Here is a 22,884-nt window from a genome sequence, read left to right on the forward strand (position 1 = left end):
TTATAGTTTTCTCTTGGCTGCTTCTTTATATAACATATTACTGTATGTTTTTTTTTCAAGTTCATTTTCCTCTTTTCAAAGGTAGCTAGCATGATTTTCTTAGCTGACTTTCATATAAATTCGTTTAATTTATCCGTGTAATCTATGCAAAAGTATTTTATTGCTGCAGTGTAGGTCATCCATATACAAAATATGGCTGATTGTTCTCACATAGCATTTATATCAGAGTCCAATCTGGTTTAATACATTGGTTAAATGTACTTACATCAAACAAACCACTATTTTGCTTATTTTAAAAGGAATTATTTGCCCTTGATACATATTATTGGTACTACTTTCTTCACGGCTAATGTTAGTGTAGTGAGTGTGCGATTTGAATATAGAGGCACCTACCTTCTCTTTGTAGTGACGGAGATCCTCCAGAGATGACTAGTCCTTCCTCACAGCCCCGACCCGAACACTAACGATAGCAGCTGCTAGCCCAAACCCTTAGCGACGTCCTGGCACGTCTTGTGACCTGCACGACCCACGTTGGAAAGGTCAATTTCCGCTCCCTGCGCACGCTAGACAGCTGACCCCTTCTGCTTGCCCCAGCTTCCGGTCAACGCACCCCGCTGCTGACGTCCGGCTGCTGACGTCCAGCTGCTGACGTCATCCCACACGCCACCCTGATCTTAAAGATCACAATCTCTCCGCTCCATGTTGTATTCTACCATCCAACCGGGAGAGCGCCTTGCTCATCAAGATCTTCTCAAGCTGGGCTCCTCATTCTCCCCCTCTCCCGAATCATCATCCGTCGAAGCAACAATCCTGCAATGGTCCAAGACGTGTCGTGGTGTGCCATCTACGGATACGTTGCTTCTGGAATTGATCGCCGTCACCGTTCCTCTGCTCCATTGAGACGTACAGCGCGCCTTTGGTGGCTTGACCCAGACTTCCTCCCCTATTTTCACGCGAACGGGTCCCTTCTCTTCCTCGTGACCCTCCGGCGCTTTGCTCGGGTGCCTCCATTCATATTTGAACACAGCTCTCTGCGGCACAGATTCCTCAGCTTGTCCGGATCGGGGAGACAAGTTGTACCAAAAAACTGCTTCAAGCGGCGAAATGTGCCCTCTTTCCGCTATGGCCTTGACTGTCCGATGGTGCCACTCCACGATCCCGTTACCGCCCGGCCTATACGCTGCTCTGAACAAGCGTCGCACGTTCCACCGATCAAGCATAACCCTCAATGCTTCCGAACGAAATGCTGCCCCGTTGCCCATCAGTAGTTCTTCCACGGGACCTCTCTCTAAAAATATCCCGTTCAGGATCTGCACGATCTCGTCAGCAATGCCCGATCTCAACTCCCTCCAAATGGCCAGCCGGCCCGGCCCACAGTCGACCATGGAGAGGTACATTCGCTGACGGTAGTGTGTCACATCCACAGCTAGCCTTTTCCAGTTCTGCTCCACGGAAAGGCTTCCCTGTCCATGCCCACACGGAGCAGGGTCGATGGACTGACACCTGTCGCAGCTCCCGACCACCTTCCGGACGCTTCTCCTGGTGACGTCAGCATCAATTTTTTTTGCCAGATACAGGGTCCTGTCCACACCCAGGTGATGCATAGCGTGCAGTTTCTTCAATTCAGAGTCATCCAACTGACGCCGCAGCTATCCCTTTCCGGGCCTCCTCTGGTTCTTCCAACCACGCCCTTTTCACCCTGGTCAGTACGTTCGCCTTGTTTTTCTCTGAAGGCACGAAAACCACGTTCAGCTTCAGTCCGAATTCGGCGATCAATTCACCTAGAACTCCTAGACAGCGCTTCACTAACATCTCCGCAGCACCTTTCGTCCGCACTCTCCTGTCACCGGTGATCACCGATCCTACCCAGCCAAGCACAGTGGCCGAATCCGTCCGCATTTCAATCGTGCGCAGCCCCCATTTCAAGGCCAAGTTCACCCCTTTCAGCAGCGCGTCTAATTCGGTGACATTGATGTGGTTGAAATCATCTGCTTTCCGAAGCCAGGCCGCGTCCTCCACCGCAGTGCCTTCGATTGCCAACACCACCCCTATCGCTATACTGCTAGCATCACACCAGACGGTCCCGCATTTCGTCTTGGGCACGTACCAGTTCCCCCTGACCGGGTCTTCCGCTCTTGTCCTCTCTAGGATCTCCTGCATCATCGCCACCGTCCCTTCTCCCACCTTGTCACCCCACCTCTCTCCCTCTGCTCATCTCTTGGTGTAACTACACGCCGTGCGCAGCCATCCAGCGATCGGGTAGTGACCGACCAACTTCCCACACACCGAGAACAGCTCTCTCCTGCTGACGCTGGAACTCAGCTCTGGGATTTCATTTCCTCTCCGGAACACCAATTCACCTGATCCATCTCTTCGCAGCTTCAGCCCCATCGCGGCTCCCCCTTCAATCGACTCCGGTGGCTTAGCAATCAGTCCGAACTTCTCCAGATGTCTAACTACCTCGTTGGCTGGCACTACAGTTTTGTCCACCAAAATGTCGTCAATGTAGGAGCTGGTGGCCTTTCTAATTTTGCCGTCTTTCCCTAGGACGGACCTAAGCACTGCCGCCATGATCTTCGTAGCGGAATTCAGCCCGGAACCCAGCCTGGTTAGACAGTACGTCCGGCCCTTGTACCGCACCAGCTGATATCGCCATAGTTTGTCGCTCACATGGAGCTGCAAGTATGCCAATCTCAAGTCGACAATCGTCGCTGCCTCAGTCGACTGTCTCCACTTACGTAATGCCTCACCACAAACGTCTGTCGCCTCACCTCCCGTGTGACACGATATGTGCTGGTTTAGCTCCCGAAGTCCAGCACCGGTCTGACTTTTCCCTTCGTAGGCTGCACCACCGCCATCAGATGTAGCACTCCGCCCGCTACCTCCTCCTTCCAAGGGACAAGGACCCCTTCCTCGATCCACCTCTCCACCTCGTCTTCAAACTCAACCCTGGCGTGGCCTTTCAGGGTATGCTGGTAACAGCTCACCCTGTTCTCCAGTGTCGGGGGCTCGTCCTTCCATTTCCACTCTATCGTCCACCGCTGACCATCGAACGCCGCCTGAAAGACTTTGTCCTCGATGGTGTAAGCGGCGCAGTCCCTCGCGGGGTTCTGCTCCCTCTGGCGATCCTGACTCGCAGTGCACGACGCCCCCACGCTTCCGAACGTGACCTCATTTCCCACAACACTGACGCCACCGAGGCAGTTGATGGCGTCCATCCACATCACCACATCAACTCCATTTATCACGCGTTCGGCCACAATTGCCTGTAGCCTTAGCGTCGCGCCGCGCACCACTATCTCTACCTTGCTGCTGCCTCTGCAACGGATTTCGCTGCCGTCGACCGCCCGGACACTACACACCCCGTTCCATTCCTTCGTCACCCTCGAAGTCACCAGGGTGGTTGTACAGCCCGTATCCACAAGGGCCTTGAACGTCTCCCCCTCGGCCTCCACGTCAATCAATGGCAGCGTCTCCAATAGCGCCTCTACTCGTTTGAGGGGAAAGTTCGAGAGGCAGTAAGTTCCCCGCGGTCGTTTCCCTGGCCGCAATCACGGGCAATGTGCCCTGTCTGCCTGCATCGAAAGCAAACGGGCCCCGGCTGCGTACAGTCCCGCGCCATGTGCGGTCCCTGGCATCTAAAACACCGTCCTGAGAACGGCCGCTCTCGTTGCACGGTGAGCTTCTGTACCTCTTTCTCGGGACGTCGTCCGTCTTTACGCGCTTCCGTCACCGCCATCGCTATCGCCTTCCGCCCAGAGTGTCTCGTCAACGTGCGAGCATGAGCTACAAGTTCGCTCAATTGCATCTTTTTAACCCCGGGCAGTCGTTGTAGGTGAATCCCTACATCGTCGGGGAACCCATTCACGAACGCCAGTCGGGCTGCTCTCTCCAGTCCTTCTCCGGCAAACCCGGCCAGAGTCGCTAGCCTTCTAGCTTCTGATGCAAAATCGTCCACCTGGCCTCCCGTCCACCTGATTGCACCTAGCTTAGCGAAAGCTGTGTACTCGCATTCCGTGTATGCGTCACACAAGCGTCGCTCTATATTCTCATCGCTGAGCCGTTCCTCTTCATCCATCTCTAGGTAAAGCGACAATGCACTCCCTTCCAAATACAGCGCCATAAGACTCGCCACGTCGCTTATGCCCTGCAGTCTCGCCACCAGCCTGATTTTCCGAATCCAGGCCACTACATCGCCTTCGCCGTTAAAAGGTCTGACAACGTCACTGGCGATCCTAATTTTTGCAGACATCGTGTTGAAAAAAAATGTGAATGTTTACGAACTGCCGAAATAGCTTGTAGTGAGTGTGCGATTTGAATATAGAGGCACCTACCTTCTCTTCGTAGTGACGGAGATCCTCCAGAGATGACTAGTCCTTCCTCACAGCCCCGACCCGAACACTAACGATAGCAGCTGCTAGCCCAAACCCTTAGCGACGTCCTGGCACGTCTTGTGACCTGCACGACCCACGTTGGAAAGGTCAATTTCCGCTCCCTGCGCACGCTTGACAGCTGACCCCTTCCGCTTGCCCCAGCTTCCGGTCAACGCACCCCACTGCTGACGTCCGGCTGCTGACGTCCAGCTGCTGACATCATCCCACAGTTAGTTGAATTTATCTCGTCTAGACGCTAAGATGAGAAATCCGTTAATAGTAGACAGTCTTTGTTATGCTTAGCCCCAGGACCAGATTTAAACCATGATGGTGGGAGAGGGGAGGGCACTTCAAGTTCAGTGGGCCCCTTATACACGAGAGTTAAAATCTTAGAAAATTACCAAATTTACATCTCAAAACCCATCTGTTTAAAATAATTTAATTTGATGAGTTAGCAGAGAAAGTTTAAATAAATGACTGAAAATCTTGCTTTATAGATACACTTTTGCAAAATTCAAATTTCATTTTTCACACATGCACTTGCAGTGTTTGACTTTTCCCTCATTGTGAAAAGTACAATGGAGGGAAGAGTGGTTTTTTTTCATTGTGCGTTACAAATTTTCAGAATATAAGATAAAATGACTGAAAATTATGAAAAAACAAAGTAAAAATTTTTGTGGTTGTTGCTGTTCCAAAAGCATGATGAGTGTGTGTGTGTGTGAAAGAGAGAGAGAGAGAGAGAGAGAGGGCGGGTGGGTAGAGATACCCTAATTTAAAAGACATGAATTTAAAAAATTCTTCTTTTAAAACAGCTTCCCTTCATTGTTTTGTAATGTGTGAAAAAGAAAAAAGGTGGGGAAACCCTGACAAAAATGAGGAAATTCAAACAGTTATTTTCAAAAGTCTGCTTTTCCAGTTTCCAGTAAGAGTAGGTGGGGCACAATGAGTAATACTTACTACATTTTTGACTTTGAAGAAAATATATTTTTTGCAAATGTTCACTACCTTGCCAAAACTATATCAGTGAAGTAAAGATCTCTAAATGCAGTAAAACCTATAACATATTCAGAACACTATTTCAGAAAAGTATCACTGTTCTCTCTGAGCATATAAAAAAACAAATTTAAGCGGGGTAAAAAGACAAGACAAGGTAAATATGCCCTTCCAGTTCCCCAGAATTGAATTTGAAGAAAGAGTCATACGCATAAACATCCATCCTTAGACATCATAAATGCAACAAAATTTAAGATATCTTGGTCAAATGAAAGAGGATTATGGAAAAATAGCACTTATGAAATTAATGAAACTCAACATAAAATATTCTTTAGAGCTTCTTCACCATATCTCATTGCTGAAAATTATCCAGATATTTTACGAGCTATCTCAATTACAATCAGGTCAAATTTGAGGAAAAATTTCTTGAAAATGGTACCTGTCAACTATGTTTTAAACTCTCAACTTCAAGAGCAACTATATAGACCAATTTTTACTCCCAACTACGTAACCAATACTGACCAAATTTTACTCCCAAAGATGATGCAATGGTACAAAATGAGAGAAAATAACAAGAAATCAGAAATTATTCATTTTGACCTAGTTACTAATTTTGCCCTGCTTCCATATAGTAATTCGAAGTGCTTGATAGAATGACAAAAAAATACATACAAAAATAAGAAAGAAAAAACGGTTTGATTTAAAAAAAAACATTTGAATATATATGCAATAATTCTAAAGCTGAGAATGCTTTTAGCTGTTGAGAGATGTAATTTTATAATTAAAACTAAATTCAAAAGTTTTCTTTACTTACATGCCTCATAAAATAAGACCAGTTTTCAAAGCTTCACTGAAATAAGTTTAGAAGTAGACGTGTGTGTGTGTGTGTGTGTGTGTGTGTGTGTGTGTGTGTGCGCGCGTGCATGCGTGTGTGTGTGTGTGTGCCTTTTGCTGCTATTGGTCAAACCAAAGTCAAGCTCAGTCATGTGTTGAAAGAAGGAATTTAGCCTAGAAACAATAACATTTTTCTATCAATCTCTTTATCTTTATATACATTTATACTCACACACATACACTCACAGATACATACATACATACATTTTCAGGAATGTTCTGTTGTTTCCGTTGTCCCTTGGGAATTGTAAGTGCCTTGGGTATATTTTTAATTAGATTATTTGGTGTTTTTAAAGTGGCAAAATATATGGGTATTTATCATAAACGACAATCCATTACATTTTTTAAGCAGTCAAGATACCTTTGCATATTGAAAGAGAACCTCTTCATGCCTGATTGCTGGGAGGTTGGAGGACCTCCTGTATTCAGTACAACATACCCTTCCTAGCAGGGATCCTCTCCAAAATCTAGATACCTAGGGCAATTGCCCCCTCTCCACCTCTATAAATCCAGCCCTACTCAGCTCACTGCCCCTTTGTCCTTATACAGTGAAAAGTAATTTACTTTGCTGACCAGTGATTGATTTTTACAACCTTATGACTTCGTTTTCTTTCAGTTCTATATTTAAGAGATGAGGAATTATGTGCATTATTTACATTATTTACATTCAACAGATATTTATCCTCATCTCGTTGTTAACACAACATTTTGACTGATATACCCTCCAGCCTTCTTCAGGTGTCTTGGGAAAATTTCAAACCTCTCATTCCTAAGGTATTTTTTGATGTTATTATTATTGTTCAGGTCACTGACTGGAATCAAACTCGGAATCTTGGGGTTAGTAGCCCACACTCTTAACCACTACGCCATATGCCCGTGGGCATATGGCATAGTGGTTAAGGTTTGAAATTTCCCCAAGACACCTGCAGAAGGCTGAAAGGTACATCTGCCAAAACATTGTGTTGACAACAAAGAAGATGAAGACAAATATCCGTCGAATGTAAATAATGTTCATTTTCTTTGTTTATACTATTTTGTTGTTAAGTTTTACATTTGGAATGGTCTTTTGTTGGTCTGTAGGAGTAACTGAAAGAAACTCTGTTGAATACATGAAAGCGTGTGCTGTCATTTGATTAAGAAAAACCATTGGGAATCAACTGCCTATTATTCAAGACTGTGAGGTGAAGAGAGAAGCAGTGGTAATACATTTATTTCCTCATAGCTGATATCACAGTATATGTGGTAGTTCACTATAAGAATCACATTTAGGAGCATTGGTATGATACTGACCCTGAATTCATCTTCTTTGAAGTGCTATATGAAGAGGTTGTCAGTAAGAGGTTATGAAATATGACATGTAGTCAGGGGTAGGGGGCAGTTTGAACTTACAAGGTCTAAAGATTCACCGAGACCAGAGCTGTACTCTGTCGTGGATGCAATAAAAAGTGATGAGACTGGTGGTGCAGAACAGACAGCCCTACTGTTACACTCATGGCCGTAAGATATGCATGAGGATTTTGCACCTCGAGAAAGTTAGTAAGACAGTAGAAGAGACAGCAACAAAATCAGCTGCAACAATATCACTGCCAGCTGAAGTTCTGGTAATGGCGGAGGAGATCACCTTGTCGACAAGGTCGAAACCCTCTTGTAGTAGTACCATTCAATTCTCTTGTAGGGATAAAGTGAAAATGGAGATTGGAGAGGAGAGGCGCATGATTCAGAGAGTTAGGGATTCTTGTCTGAGGTTGTCTGCAATGTATCATCACACCCTTAGCAAATTATATCACACATACAGAGGGCTAAATGTTAAGAATTACCAACAACATTCACGCTATACACAGAAGACTTAGCAAAGAAAGTAAAGCAATGCACAAACACACTTAAAAGCACTTGCGATTACAATATTTGGTTAGAGCAAGAAACATTATTGGAAATTAGCAATTCATTTAATGATAGAGAAATTATATTAAGAGTTACAATGAGTCCCAACTTGGATGACTTTAAATTTGCAACTATTATGGCTTTGGGAAAGTAGTCTTTCAAGACTATTGAAACTGACATGGTTGATGTTAAAGTGCTACTTTAGTATACCATCTATGTAGCCAACATGATCTGCTACATCAAATTCTACTATAGTATGCAATCTACATGTTTCATTTATTTATTATGGCTTCAATAAAACATTCTTACATTTTTATACGTTTATTTAAAAAAATTAAAATGAAGAAGATTTGAAACATGTTTACTAATTTTATGGGTGAATCAAACAAACATCAACTAGAAGAGTAAAAAATAGATGATTAAAATTTTTATACGTTTTATACATTTATTATTAAAAAGAAATTAGAATGAAGTAAATTTGAAACAAGTTTACTAATTTTATTGTTAATACATTTATCATTAAAATTTATTATTTAATACATTCATTATTAAAAAGAAATTAGAATGAAGAAAATTTGAAATGGTGCTACGTTGGTAGCACCCTTTCTGCGAGTTTCCTTCATTTCTCCACCACAGTGATGACATGGTGCAACATTATCTTCTTCATCTAAAAGGCCATTTCTTTGTAAAAATGCAACTGCCTTCATCTCGTCTGTGATCTCGTTGTAGAACTCTTTAGCCAACATCTTGAGGGTTCTTTAGATATTCAGATATCAATAAGCAGGTAAAATCACAGAAGGCAGCATGGGTCGGCTGTGAAGACTAATGTCTATGCTGGTCTGAAGTGTGTTGTTGATGCACCTTGTTGAGTTGGAACTGGAGCTTTGACACTCGAACAACATTCCATTTATGCTTCATACTCTCTAACCAGACATTCTCTTGAAACCGATACAGGTGTTCTTGTTCTTGATAAGTATAAATAAGCATAAGCAGTTTCATGATACGTAGATCACATACCAACATAGCACCGATGTTAATCTTTAACAACTTCAAGTTCATGTCTGGAGGTTAAATACAAGCAAGGAGGGATTTTGAGAGGGTTGACATTCTAGGGAAGAACTTGGATGAGTAGTTAGTGCACAGTCTGTTGGGAAATGAGAACATTCTGAACATTGCCATGAAACAGTGTTTCGCATTTTACTGATACCATACAATTGCCACCATCTACATCATTGTAATAGTCCAGAGTTACGTCTTTTCTCTAATACGCTTAATGATAAAATTTTCAGCATTTACCACCGTTTCTCTAAATTATTATTGTTTAGCTCAGTTATTTTCCATTTTATCAATTATACTTCATTATATCAATCTATCCTCTAAACTCTTCTCTTACAAGTTTACTGTCGAAAAGCTCATGAGACTTAACTTACAATAATATTTTCTGATTCAGATTTCATTTATAAAAGGTACGGAAATATATTCAAGATGGGTATGCCCATATGAAGTATCTACTCACGTTGCTGAGTATTTATAACAGAATCCAGTTGCAGTAACAATGAAATTTTTGCACAAGATTTCATAGCCTCAAGTATGAGTTACACTCCCCATTTTTGTCATGAAAGTGAGATTTAAACTGTGTAAATACGGCACACACACACATTTACGTCTATACTTTATATATATATCATCATCATCATCATCGTTTAATGTCTGCTGTCCATGCTAGCATGGGTTGGACAGTTCGACTGGGGTCTGGGAAGCCAGGAGGCTGCACCAGGCCCAGTCTGATCTGGCAGTGTTTCTACAGCTGGATGCCCTTCCTAACGCCAACCACTCCTTGAGTGTAGTGGGTGCTTTTTACGTGCCAGGCGTGGCTGGCAACGGCCACGATTGGTTGGTGCTTTTTACGTGCCACCAGCATGGAGGCCAGTCGAGGCGGCGCTGGCAACAGCCACATTCAGATGGTTTTTTTACATGCCATTGGCACTGGTATCACAACTACAATTTCCGTTGATTTTTGATCGATTTCGATTTCACTTGCCTCAACAGGTCTTCGCAAGCAGAGTTTTGTGTCCCAAGAAGGAAAGGTATGCATAAGTGGACTGGCTACATCCCGGGTAAAGGCCACGGGTTATGGTCTCACTTGTCCTGCCGGGTCTTCTCACACACAGCATATTTCCAGTAGTTGTGTAAAGCCAGAACAATGCGAGAAGGTACAAAGTAAACTACAAATTGAAAAGAAAATAGAACAAAGTTGAAGCTTTACTTTTTATTTCTATATTTCGGAGTGAAGACCCCTTATTCAGGACATTCAGAAAAGTGGTAGTTGGAAAAGGCTGTTTGCTCAGATGTGGGCAACAATCTTTTCCAACAACAGCCTTTCCGAATGTCCTGAAGAAAGGGTCTTCACTCCGAAATATTGAAATAAAATGTAAAATTTCAACTTTGTTCTATTTTCTTTATCTTTTGTAGTTTACTTTGCACCTTTTCGTGTTATTTCGGCTTTACACAACTACATTCTTTAAAACTATACCTCACAATGCTTCACCAAAACTACCTTATATATATATATATATATATATATATATATATATATATTAAATTAGAGATAAAACTACTATTAGGCAAATCAAATTCGAATTATTAATTGAATTTAAATTATTGTTATTGAATTAGGTTATGGGCATGAAACAATCATAGTGGTTTTACTTTTTATCTTATATTAAACTTTTTAATACTTTTTGATAGTTATATATATTTAAAAATAAAAAAAAATTAAAATTAAAATTAAACTAAAATTAAAATAATAATAAAAATAAAAATAATAATATATATATAAATTTATAAGTATAAATCAATAATTGAAAAAAAATTTTTTAATTTTAACTTTAAATTTAAATAATTTAAATTTTGAATTTTATATTTTAGATATTTTGTATTTTATATTAATTAATTTTATTTCTATATTTTGGTTTATGGTTTTCACTGTTTGATTTGCCTAATAGTGGTTTTATCTCTAATTTAATATATATATTTATACTGTAAAATTAGGTTTAATCCTAAATCTAGTTTTTCCCTGTAAGTTTGGATTTACTGTATGTATGTATGTATGTGTGTATGTGTGTATGTGTGTGTGTGTGTGTGTGTGTGTGTGTGTGTGTGTGTGTGTGTGTATGTATGTATGTATGTATGTATGTATGTATGTATGTATGTATGTAACACACACACACAAAATATATCAGATGAATGGATTATCTGGCTGCTACAACTGTTTCATTAAGAGTCTGTATCATAATGTAAACATGCTGCAGTCAATTATGCAGTGACATATTGATTAATCAACTGATCATCAGTAGGTGAAATTTCTAATCAAGTGACATTTCTAAAAATTCTCCAAAATAAAAAATTTATGAGGGGTTATACGGGGTGCTTAAACCAGAATTCCACCTATGTATGTATGTCTGTATGGGTGAACTGATCGCTGAATACGCAAACCAGGTGTAACACTCTACATCCATCAAGACCTAACAACAATCCATTAGAGCACTTACCTAGCATACCTAATTGTTTAGATCACCTGTGAACTAAACCCACCACTATTTTGTATGAGTGTGTATATATATATATATATATATATATGTCTGTTATATCTTGTCATTATTTCTTATTGTACACGCAATGTTATTTTGTCTAGTTCGAAGTGGAGTTAGAAAATAACAGACGTGAACATAACATACTTGATAATAGAAATATTAGTAGCAAAAATATTAATTATAAAAATAATAATTTAAATCTTAGTAATACTAATATTAAAAATAATAATTCTCCTAGTTGCAGTTGTAGAGTTAAATCCTGTTGTTCTTTATTAGGCCGATGTTTTACCCAGAACGTAATATATAAATGTACAATAATAACTACAACTAATAATTATATATATATCGGTTGTTTGATTAATTTGAAATAGCATATATACAGTCCCATGTCGTCTTTTAAACTTAAACATAAGGCAAATTGTATGTTATTATCTAGTAAGATTTGGGAATTGAAAGAAAGTGGAATTGGGTTTAGCCTCAAATGGGAAATAAAAAGAAAAGCTCAGCCCTATAGAAATAGCAGATATGGGTGTGAGCTTTGCTCTATGGAAACATATGACATTTTTAAGCATAAAGATAATGGCAACCTGATTAATAATCGACTAGACCTTAGGGTATTATGTGTACATAGTGCCACCTGTACCTTTAAATATTTTAGAAAGTAGCACTTTATTGATCTTGTGATTTAAAACCTATAATGTACTTCTTGGTTTAAAATCAGTGTATAATTAGCATGTCCTACAGTATTAATATCCCTTTAGTTACTACAGAGTATCAGTCATTACAGCTACAAGCTAAATAAGTAAATAAGCAATTTTTAGTTTTAAATACTTGAATTATTATACAATTTCTATAAATCTTCTCTATTGATGTTACTAAGTTGGTACTTCATCATTATTTTTAGTGATTAAGCTATTTTATAACTCTTTAACTCTTTACTCTTTTACTTGTTTCGGTCATTTGACTGTGGCCATGCTGGAGCACCGCCTTTAATCGAACAACTCAACCCCGGGACTTATTCTTTGTAAGCCCAGTACTTATTCTATTGGTCTCTTTTTGCCGAACCACTAAGTGACGGGGACATAAACACACCAGCACCGATTGTCAAGCAATGCTAGGGGGACGACACACACACACACACACACACACATATATATATATATATATATATATATATTATATATATATATATATATATATGTATACTGTAGGACATGCTAATTATACACTGATTTTAAACCAAGAAGTATATATATATATATATATATACATATATATACATATATACGACGGGCTTCTTTCAGTTTTCCGTCTACCAAATCCACTCACAAGGCTTTGGTCGACCCGAGGCTATAGTAGAAGACACTTGCCCAAGGTGTGGGACTGAACCCGGAACCATGTGGTTGGTAAACAAGCTACTTACCACACAGTCACTCCTGCGCCTATCCTTACATTTTCTATAAATCTTCTCTATTGTTGTTACTAAGTTAGTACTAATTGGTACTTCATCATGATTTTAAGTGATTAAGCTATTTTATATCCCTTTCTATGGTGTTCTACCCTACCTGATCATTTTAATACTTTTTAATACTTTATAATTACCGTTAGATAAACCTAAATTTTTGTACCCCTATAAATTCATACTTAGCTTATATAAAACAATATGGGTATCTTCACAACTTAAAATTAAACTGCTTAGATTATTATTTAATCAATTTATAGTAAATTTGTTCTTTCACCTCAATGATTACCTTAAATTTTAACTTTATACAATATGGATATATTATTTTAAATAGTTTTAGTAATTAAGTCTTTTATCCCTTTCTTAAAGTGTTCAGTCCTCCTGATCTTAGTATTTATAATTAGCGTTATACAAGCAGCCCTTCTAATTAAGTACCCTCAAGAAACTGTAATATCATGTATGGATTAACACTAATAACTTTTAAAATCTATATAATACCTCTTAATTTAATTTAGTATATAATTAGCATGTCCTTTTAACAACAATTATTCCTTTAACCAATACTGGGTTTCAGTCTTGATTGAAATAAGCTAAATAAGTTAATTAACAATTTTTAGCTCTTAATATTTAAATTATTATACATTTTCTACAAATATTCTCTATTGAAGTTAATAAGGTATAGATATTTTATTATGGTTTTAGTGATTAGGCTATCTTTATTCCTTTTCTATGTTGCTCTACCCTAACTGATCATTTTATTATTTTATAATAGTCTTTAATAAATCTAATCTTTGTATCCCTATTAATTCATACTTAGCTTATAAAAGACAATACTGGTATCTCTACAACTTAAAATAGTTCAATTTAATTAAATTAGTATATAGTTAACATGTTCTTTAACCTCAGTGTTCCGTTATTAAATACCAGTCAAATTGATCATTCTCCATAGATATCATCTAATAAGTTAATATTTAGATAAATAATAAGTGTAAGTATTAAACTATTTCTTTGTAATTTTCTTTTCCTCTCTCTATCGTGGTAAAATTTGGTATATACTCAAAAGTATTCAAAGAAGGTTTATCCTCTTTGTTATAATATCATTCTTAATAATCTTCTTAATTACCCTAAATTTTAACTTTATATAATAAGGCAATATTGTTTGAAATGATCTTTAGAAATTACTTGATTTATCCCTTTCTTAAAGAGCTCTACCCTCCTGATCTTAGTATTTATAAGGGCCTTTATATAAATAACCCTTCTAATTATGTACCCCAAAGAAACTATAAATGTCATGATTGGAGTAATAATAATTTCTTAAACCTATAATATAACCCTTAGTTTAAAAAAAAAATAGTGTAAAATTAGAATGTCCTATAACTTAAATATTCCTTTAGCTAATAACAGGTATCAGTCTTTTATTGATGCCAGCTAAAGAAGTAAATATATAATTTTTAATCTAATATATATTGAATTATTATACGTTTTCTATATATCTTCTCTATTGTTGTTAATAAGCTACATATACTTTATCATGTTTTTAGTAATTAAGCTATTTTATTCCTTTTCTATGGTGGTCTGCCCTACCTGATTATTTTATTTCTTTATTATTTTATAATTAGCCTTTATTTATTTATAAAATAAATCTAATTTTTACACATCTATAAATTCATACTTAGTTTATATAAAACAATACTGGTATATTCACTACTTATAATAAACTGCTTAGTTTATAATTTAATTAATATATAGTCAGCATGTTCTTTTATCTCAGTACTCTTATATTAAATACCAGTATATACCAATTAATAAATATTCACAGATACCATCTGATGAGTTAGTATTTAAGTATATAATGTTTAAATATTAAACTATTTCTGGATAATTTCTTTTCTTCCCTCTATTATGGTAAAAGTTTGGTATATACTCAAAAGTATTCAAAAATTTTTTATCCTTTTGATATAATATTCTTCTTAATAATCCTTTGATTAACCCTAAAGTTTAATTGTATACAATATAGCAACAATGTTTAAAATATTTAACTATAGTACTACATGATAAGATTTCACCTGTTTCATTATCAAGGGTCTGCTAGTGCCTGCCCCCTTAATTGTCAGCTAATATCTTGATTTAAGTTTTCCTTTACCAAACCTCATGATATTGCTTCTAATAAGTCTTGATTTTTATGACTATACCCACAATGATTTCTGTCCACTCCCTCAGCCCTACCCCTAATAGACACTGCCCCTTGTTCTCTCGACCTTAGATATAAAAGGATTTGTTAAAAATAGTCTGTCAATTAAAACTGACCCCATAAAAAACAGTGACAAGCAAAAATCTGTAACAAGTCTTTCTTCATGATACCTTAGTAGCTTCTAAGCTGAAGGGAAGGCAGCATGTTCTTTGTCTATCTCCTTAACTTCTTGGAGATTTTTGGTAAAATTATACTAATGTGTCCATTTGTTTAATTTAATTAAATTCTATGTCTTTGTGCACCTGAAGATTGCTCTGTATTAAAATTGATGTAATGATTGCATTGTTCAATTAAATAGAGTTGCTTGAAACGATTGTACTGCATTACCTCTGGATGTGTGTACATGTATGTATGTGTGTGTGTGTGTATATATATATATATATATATATACACACACACATACATACATGTACACACGCTCACACACACACACACATTTCTGCATCTGTATTAGGCGTTTTGTTCGTGTTTGGGTGTGTACTCATAAAACTAGTCTGTCGGGTGTGTACTCATAAAACTAGTCTGTCAATTAAAACTGACTCCATAAAAAACTTGTTGCTTATTTTGATTTTAATCACCTTATTTTGAAATTGTATGGATAATACCGTACTAAATTCTGGTGCCTCATTATTATCAAAGGAATTCCAACTCTATTTTTTATGTTTTATCTATATTCTTTATAATATTAATGTAGAATATAGAATATATAGTATAAACAGTATATATAGTAAAATGAAATGAAGTATTGATTGTCTTATTGAATAGATGAAATATTGAATATCAAATATTAAGGGACTAGTATACTTTCTGGCATTTAAGCAGTCTTCAAGGTCCCAGGTTGTGACAGGAATGTTTCAACTGTAGTTGGCTGGCTGTCTTTTGTTCTTTATACACATTTATACACACACGCGCGCGCACACGCACACAAACACACGCACTCGCGTGCGCACATACACACATACACACATATATGTATACACGAATATGCACATTATTTTAATATATATATATAATATGAAAGAATATTATTCCAAACTTACAGGGAAAAATTCAATTTAGAAATACTAAATCAAATTTCACAAAATATAATATATATATATATATATATATATATAAATTAGAAAAAAAATTGAGGTATGGTCCTGGTTGTTCAAGGACTTATGCAGAAATCCTTCAACTCACATGCATATGGGCATCACACATACCCTTAATATCACATAATATAAACTTATGAATCCACAACCTCATGAGTTTATAATCTCGTAAACCAAGTTTGACGTCAAAATATATGAAAAATATGTGAAACTCCACAGTTATGAGTACACACCCAAATACGAACAAAACGCCTAATGCAGATGCAGAAATGTGTGTGTGTGTGTGTGAGCGTGTGTACATGTATGTATGTATGTGCGTGTATGTATGTATATATATATATATATATATATTATATATATATATAATATATATATATATATATATATATATACACACATACATACATGTACACACACTCACACACACATTTCTGCATCTATATTAGGCGTTTTGTTCGTATTTGGGTGTGTACTCATAACTGTGGAGTTTCACATATTTTTCATATATTTTGACGTCAAACTTGGTTTACGGGATTATAAACTCATGAGGTTGTGGATTCATAAGTTTATATTATGTGATATTAAGAGTATGTGTGATGCCCATATGCATGTGAGTTGAGGGATCTCTGCATAAGTCCTTGAACAACCAGGGCTATACCTCAATGGCAGTAGACGATGCAAACTTTGCCTGGTTGAGAGGGCAAGGATCCTAAAAATTTCGCTCGACCCGAAGGCCTTCTTGAATTCCAAAAGCGAGATATTTTGTAAGTGCTCTCGTGAGAGAAAATTCAGGTTGAAGACATGGAATTTCTCGCTAGCTGACGAGTGAACGGACACAGCAGGAATCGCTCAAAAGGAGAATTCCATTTCTTTCACAAGATTTTCATTTCGAAGAATTTCGTTTCAGGTTTCTTTCTACACAATTTTGCCGACCAAATGTGCATTCTTACCTCCATTATGAAAGAGGTTATGTACACCAGCAGGTCTGACAACCTGCCTGTATTGTCAAGAGCAATAATAGACTTGAAAAGAACAGTAAAAGGACCGACCATAACCAATAATTCTTTAAACACACACACACACACACACACACACACACACACACACACACACACACACACACACACTCATACACCTCGTATATCTAGCCCTTTCTATGATAAGTATTGTCTTAAAAATTTTAATTAGGTGCATCGTGTGTTTATCCTCTCTCTTTCGCTCCATTTTTTTATTCTCTTTTTCTCTCTCCTCCGTTATTTTCATTCACATTTCGACCACGTTTAAGTCATATGTTCAAGAGATTGCATCAAGACATCTGTGTAAAGGATTGTATCTGATCTCTTTTTAAGCCGTACACTTTACTACTCCTTTTTCTCTTCTGTTAGCCAATACTCCCTCACATCCCCACTTCAGATGTTACCAACGTAACATTGTCCACCTCACTCACTATCCATATTCTTTCTCCCCTCCACCACTCTCTCATTATAATTACTCTATTTCTTTCATCATAATTTGCTCCCTTTACCATTCCTTTTCGTTTTTCTGTCATTGCTCTCCTATTCATCTTCTCAGTCATGTTACGCGTGACCAAACGAACACGCAATAAGGACTCTTAAACCTTACGGGGTACAAGGCAACTCCACTATTACTGGTAACGCAATAAAGTACCCTCTGTAAAGTAGATATAGCAAAGGATCAAGAGAACCCTTCGTCTTGCTTAACCCCTAGCACTCATAACATAAATGTTGAGAATTAAAACGTGCTCTGTCAACTTTTCTTAGACTGGGTCATCAAGGTGTAGAAGTTGTCAGAGCTAATTTTTTTATTGTACTCCGTATTCTCCATTAACCTTTAAAATATATCCTACGTATACCCTGGAATTTCTGTGTGTACATCCAACGATGAATGCAAAGTTTTGCTGATCACGCCTGATAACCATAAGCGGTGAGCGTGCCCTGGAGATACACTACTTGGGGCTTACCCTGAAACAAGGTTTGGATACTGCATTTAACTCCTACTTTCTAAACCTTAATTCTTTGACTTGAAATTCGACTTATATATGCTTCTATAGCCCAGAACAGACTAATGCCTAATGAGTGAATTTGGTAGATGGAAACTGTGTAGAAGCCTGTTATATTTGTATGTGTGTGTAAATCTTAGTATTTGTGTTTATCCCCTAGCGTTGGTTTCTTTACGTCTTCGTAATTTAGCAGTTCGGTAAAAGCGACCCAAAAGAATTGGTACCATACTTAAAATAAGTAGTGGCGTCTACCCTTTTTCGACCAGCCTTACAAAGCGGTGCACCAGCATGACTGCAGTCCAATGACTGAAACAAGTAAAACAATAAATAAATAAATAATAAAGAAAACACGAGGTGTTTGTTTAGGGGGATTGGCTTTAAGGGACTACGTGGTGACATTTTTGTTGGTTTTATGAGAGTGTGAGCACGGCAGGTTTTGATGTACTGTGCCTATTTATTCTAAATTATACAAACACTTCTAATCTATGAAATATATTTGTTTTATCATTAAAATATATATTTACTCTTCCACTAATATCTATTCCCTATAATTTTTTTCCAGAATAATACAAAAGAAGATGGAAGCAGGTGTTTGTTTAAAAATCCAGCTACTTTGCAGTTTATTAAGCACTTGCTTTTTCAAACTCATTCCTTCAAATCAAATTGAAAATAATACTTTTCTGTGTATATATGGTGTTAGAAAACTGTCTGAAACCAGACTTTTTAGTATCGATGGAAAACTCCTGGAGACAACAGCTCGCGCATTCGTTCATATCAATACAACTTCCTCAGAAAACGAATGTGTGATTGAATTAAAACATTTAAATATACCACGTATCAAAATCCGTATTTTGATCTATTTCTTTTCGTGTTCTGATGAGCTGACTGTTAGGCTGGACACGACGGATGTTGAGACCATGCCACGCAATATTTTATATTTACAAATTCAAAGTTGCTTAATGTCCCAAGAAGATGTTGGTAAACTAGAAAGTCTTTATGATTTGCGTGTGTTAACTTATTTTAAGACTATACCATCATCTGCTATATGGTCCGGGAATAACGAAACTGACAATGTAAAGGGTATTGATAATGTTGTTTCATACAATATACAGGCGGACAGAAATTACTCTTCCACTTTACCATGGGTATTAACAGCGAACAGAACTTATCCCACTATAGCAGAACTTTCTCTCAGCGGTATCGGCTTAACCGAATTTCCTGATGAAATGCGGATTAGATTTCCAAATTTGCAATCACTAGAAATTCCCAATAATAAACTTATTGAAATTCCCAAGTTTCCATATACTGAGGAGACTTACAAACTTCCACTCGGGCTTTCTAGAACGCCATATATGCAAAACCATTATGCAGAAGTTTTCGGAATTAAAGTGAAACCAAACTACTTCAGAAGAATATTAAATTTGAACGGCAACCAAATTACAAATCTATCCGATAACTGCACTAGTGGATTTTTACAAGTGCTATTCCTGGAAAAAAATGGTGTAGTTAATATATCTGACCATGCTCTTTCAAGTATTTACGGTTTAGATACACTTACCCTGGAGAATAACTTACTTATACAGATCGGGGAAAAGCAATTCAGCTATTGCAAAGATCTTCAAAGTTTGAATCTAAAATTTAACAAAATTTCCTGGATTCATTCAAGAGCTTTCAGACATAATAAAAATCTTTTGAAATTGGATTTATCCAATAACAAGCTTGTTTCATTGGAGGAAGGAATATTTACAGCATTAGATAATATGAAAACACTGAATTTGGAATATAATCAGATTCAAAACCTTTCTTGCAAGAGTCTACCGCTGTCTTCTATTAAGTTAGAGGAAATAAATTTACGCAACAATACTCTTGAAACCTTACCTATATGTTTCTTTTTGATACGCACGTTGAAACAAGTCGATCTAAGTTTTAACCAGATAGCGATAGGAAAAGTATCAATTCTACTTGGGTTGATTAATTCATCAGAGCTCATTCACAGTGTTGTCTATTCAGCAAGTTCATCAGTTGATTTATACCGAAAGCCGAAAGAACGGCGGTTAATTGATCTCTCTTATAATCAAATCCACCGATTAGATTTCAGTAATTTCACTGAATCTAACCATCGTACCATGGTGCTAATTTTATTAAATTTTGAACTTCGTTTCACAGGTAATTTAATTGAATGTGATTGTCATTTGCTTCCACTTTTAGACTTCTTCATTACTCACAGAGAAAAGCATTATTTTGATGGAAGTGAATATTTTTACCATAAATGGAGATGTGATTCGCCAAGCGAATTTAAAAATACACCTATTCTATCTCTTAAAAAAGAACAGCTTTACTGCTCTGAAGCGATGCTTCATTGTCCGACGAATTGCATGTGTTACCGTCGTTTAGTACAGAAAACAGTTATTGTTGATTGCAGACATAGAAAAATTACTGTCTTTCCTCTTACTATGCCAGACGGTAAACTTGAAGTATGGCTTCAGTTTAATAACATTACTAAACTTGTTAACAGGCCGTATCTATCTCAGATTACACATCTTAATCTTACGAAAAACAGTATTACTTCATTGAATCACACTGTGATGAGAAATATGGTAAACCTCAAACAAATGATTTTGAATTGGAATCTTTTGACTACATTACCTAAAGAAATACAATATGTTCAATTTGAAGTCTTAAATATCAATAATAATCATTTTTTTTGCGATTGCACAAATATATGGCTGAAAAAATGGTTACAGAAATCAAGGGAATCAATTGTGAATTGGCGAAGAATTGTATGTAATACTGTAGGAGATAAAGTTCTGAATATTGTAGAGGTTCCCAATGACAAGTTTATCTGTAATAATCCGAATGATAATTTCAACAAGACGTTAACGTTAGGGCTATCCCTTGCTCTAGCTATTCTAATTTTACTTGTTTGCCTTTTCTTATTCATTCACTATTGGTTGGAAATAAAAGTTATACTGTATGTCTACTTAAATATTCGCCCATTTGACAGTAATCCCCAAAAAATAGATGATGATTTAGAACCTATTGATACGCTTATAGTGTATTCTAAATCACTTTCTGAGTGGGCCACCGAAAACATTATTAAGAATCTCGAAAAGTTGAGTTTCAACGTCTTAGATACGAACCGTGATCTCCTGATTGGTATGAGTTTTCAGGAGAACATACGTGTAGCCGTGTCCCGAAGCAAATACAGTATCATTGTTCTGTCTGAAGAAAGTATCGAAGACTCACTGGTACAAATAGCTCTTTCGTATACTTATGAAAAAACACTCAGTGTGAGACCAACATATATTATACTTATCTTACACGATATTAAAAGAAATATAGTTAAAAATAAAAATCTCAAAAAATATTTGCACAGTGGCCGTTTTATAAATTCCACAGACCACATGATGGAGAAGAAATTATTTTATATGCTAACCGGTAGAAACTTATATAACAATCATGACATCCCGTTACGCCGAAGAAAATCTTACAAAGTATTTTTTCCGGAAGTTTTGGGCTCTGCCAATACACTGAATGAACAAAAGAAGTATGATATTTTCATTAGTTACCCTGACCAGACTTATAAATTTGCTACTGGACCTTTATTATCCACTTTACAATCACGTGGCTATTCCATCTGCTTACCAGATCGAGACTTTGTCGTCGGCTCAGCTAAAGAAGAAAACATATTGAAGGCCATTAAAAGCTCAATTAGAACCTTGATTGTTATCACTGAATCTCATGTGGAAGATGAATGGCAACTATTTACTCTAAGAACAGCAGTCCAATGTTCTCTTAAGAAACCTTTCAATTATTTATTATGTATTTTAGATTGTATTGAAGATAAAAACAAACTCGATCCTGAGACGCAGGCTTATGTTACGTCTCATGTTGTTATTGATAAAGACGATCCACTGTTATGGAAGAAATTGTTTCGTTCAATTCCACCAGCAAGGACAGTTGAGAACTCTACACCTTCATTTGACTCAAGAAAATCATGAAGATGTTACATTAAAAAAAAATAATACTAATAACAATTCACAGACTTAAATATCTTATAAAGAAACATTACCATCATCTTTTATGTATTATTTATTTCGTTTAAAAATCATCTACATTTGGATCTTTTCCTTTTCATGGGCAGCTCGATTAATTAATTTTCTTTAACTAAACACTTTGAAACTTCGTATACTGGTAGAATGTGTCATAAAGAAAATCTTTTACTCTTAGCGTTGTTGAGAAAAGTTTCTATTTACGAAGTTATTTCGTGTTAAAGTTGTCATATTTCGGTAATTTCAACCAATCAATGACGTGTATTCAGCT

The 22,884-nt window shown here is 37.0% G+C and overlaps 1 protein-coding gene across 1 annotated transcript in view; it reads left to right on the plus strand.

The window, feature by feature from the left end:
* Nucleotides 1–22,640, plus strand: part of LOC115209351 (protein toll-like) — a 33,105-nt gene extending 10,465 nt beyond the window's left edge. Inside the window, exon 2 of the mRNA XM_029777719.2 lies at nucleotides 19,124–22,640. Within this exon, the coding sequence (XP_029633579.2) occupies nucleotides 19,140–22,562 (3,423 nt within the window). The 5' untranslated portion in view covers nucleotides 19,124–19,139 and the 3' untranslated portion in view covers nucleotides 22,563–22,640. The remainder of the gene's footprint in view (nucleotides 1–19,123) is intronic.
* Nucleotides 22,641–22,884: the final 244 nt, after the last annotated feature.

Source organism: Octopus sinensis, linkage group LG3 (assembly GCF_006345805.1).
Source record: "Octopus sinensis linkage group LG3, ASM634580v1, whole genome shotgun sequence".
Classification (NCBI taxonomy): domain Eukaryota; kingdom Metazoa; phylum Mollusca; class Cephalopoda; order Octopoda; family Octopodidae; genus Octopus; species Octopus sinensis.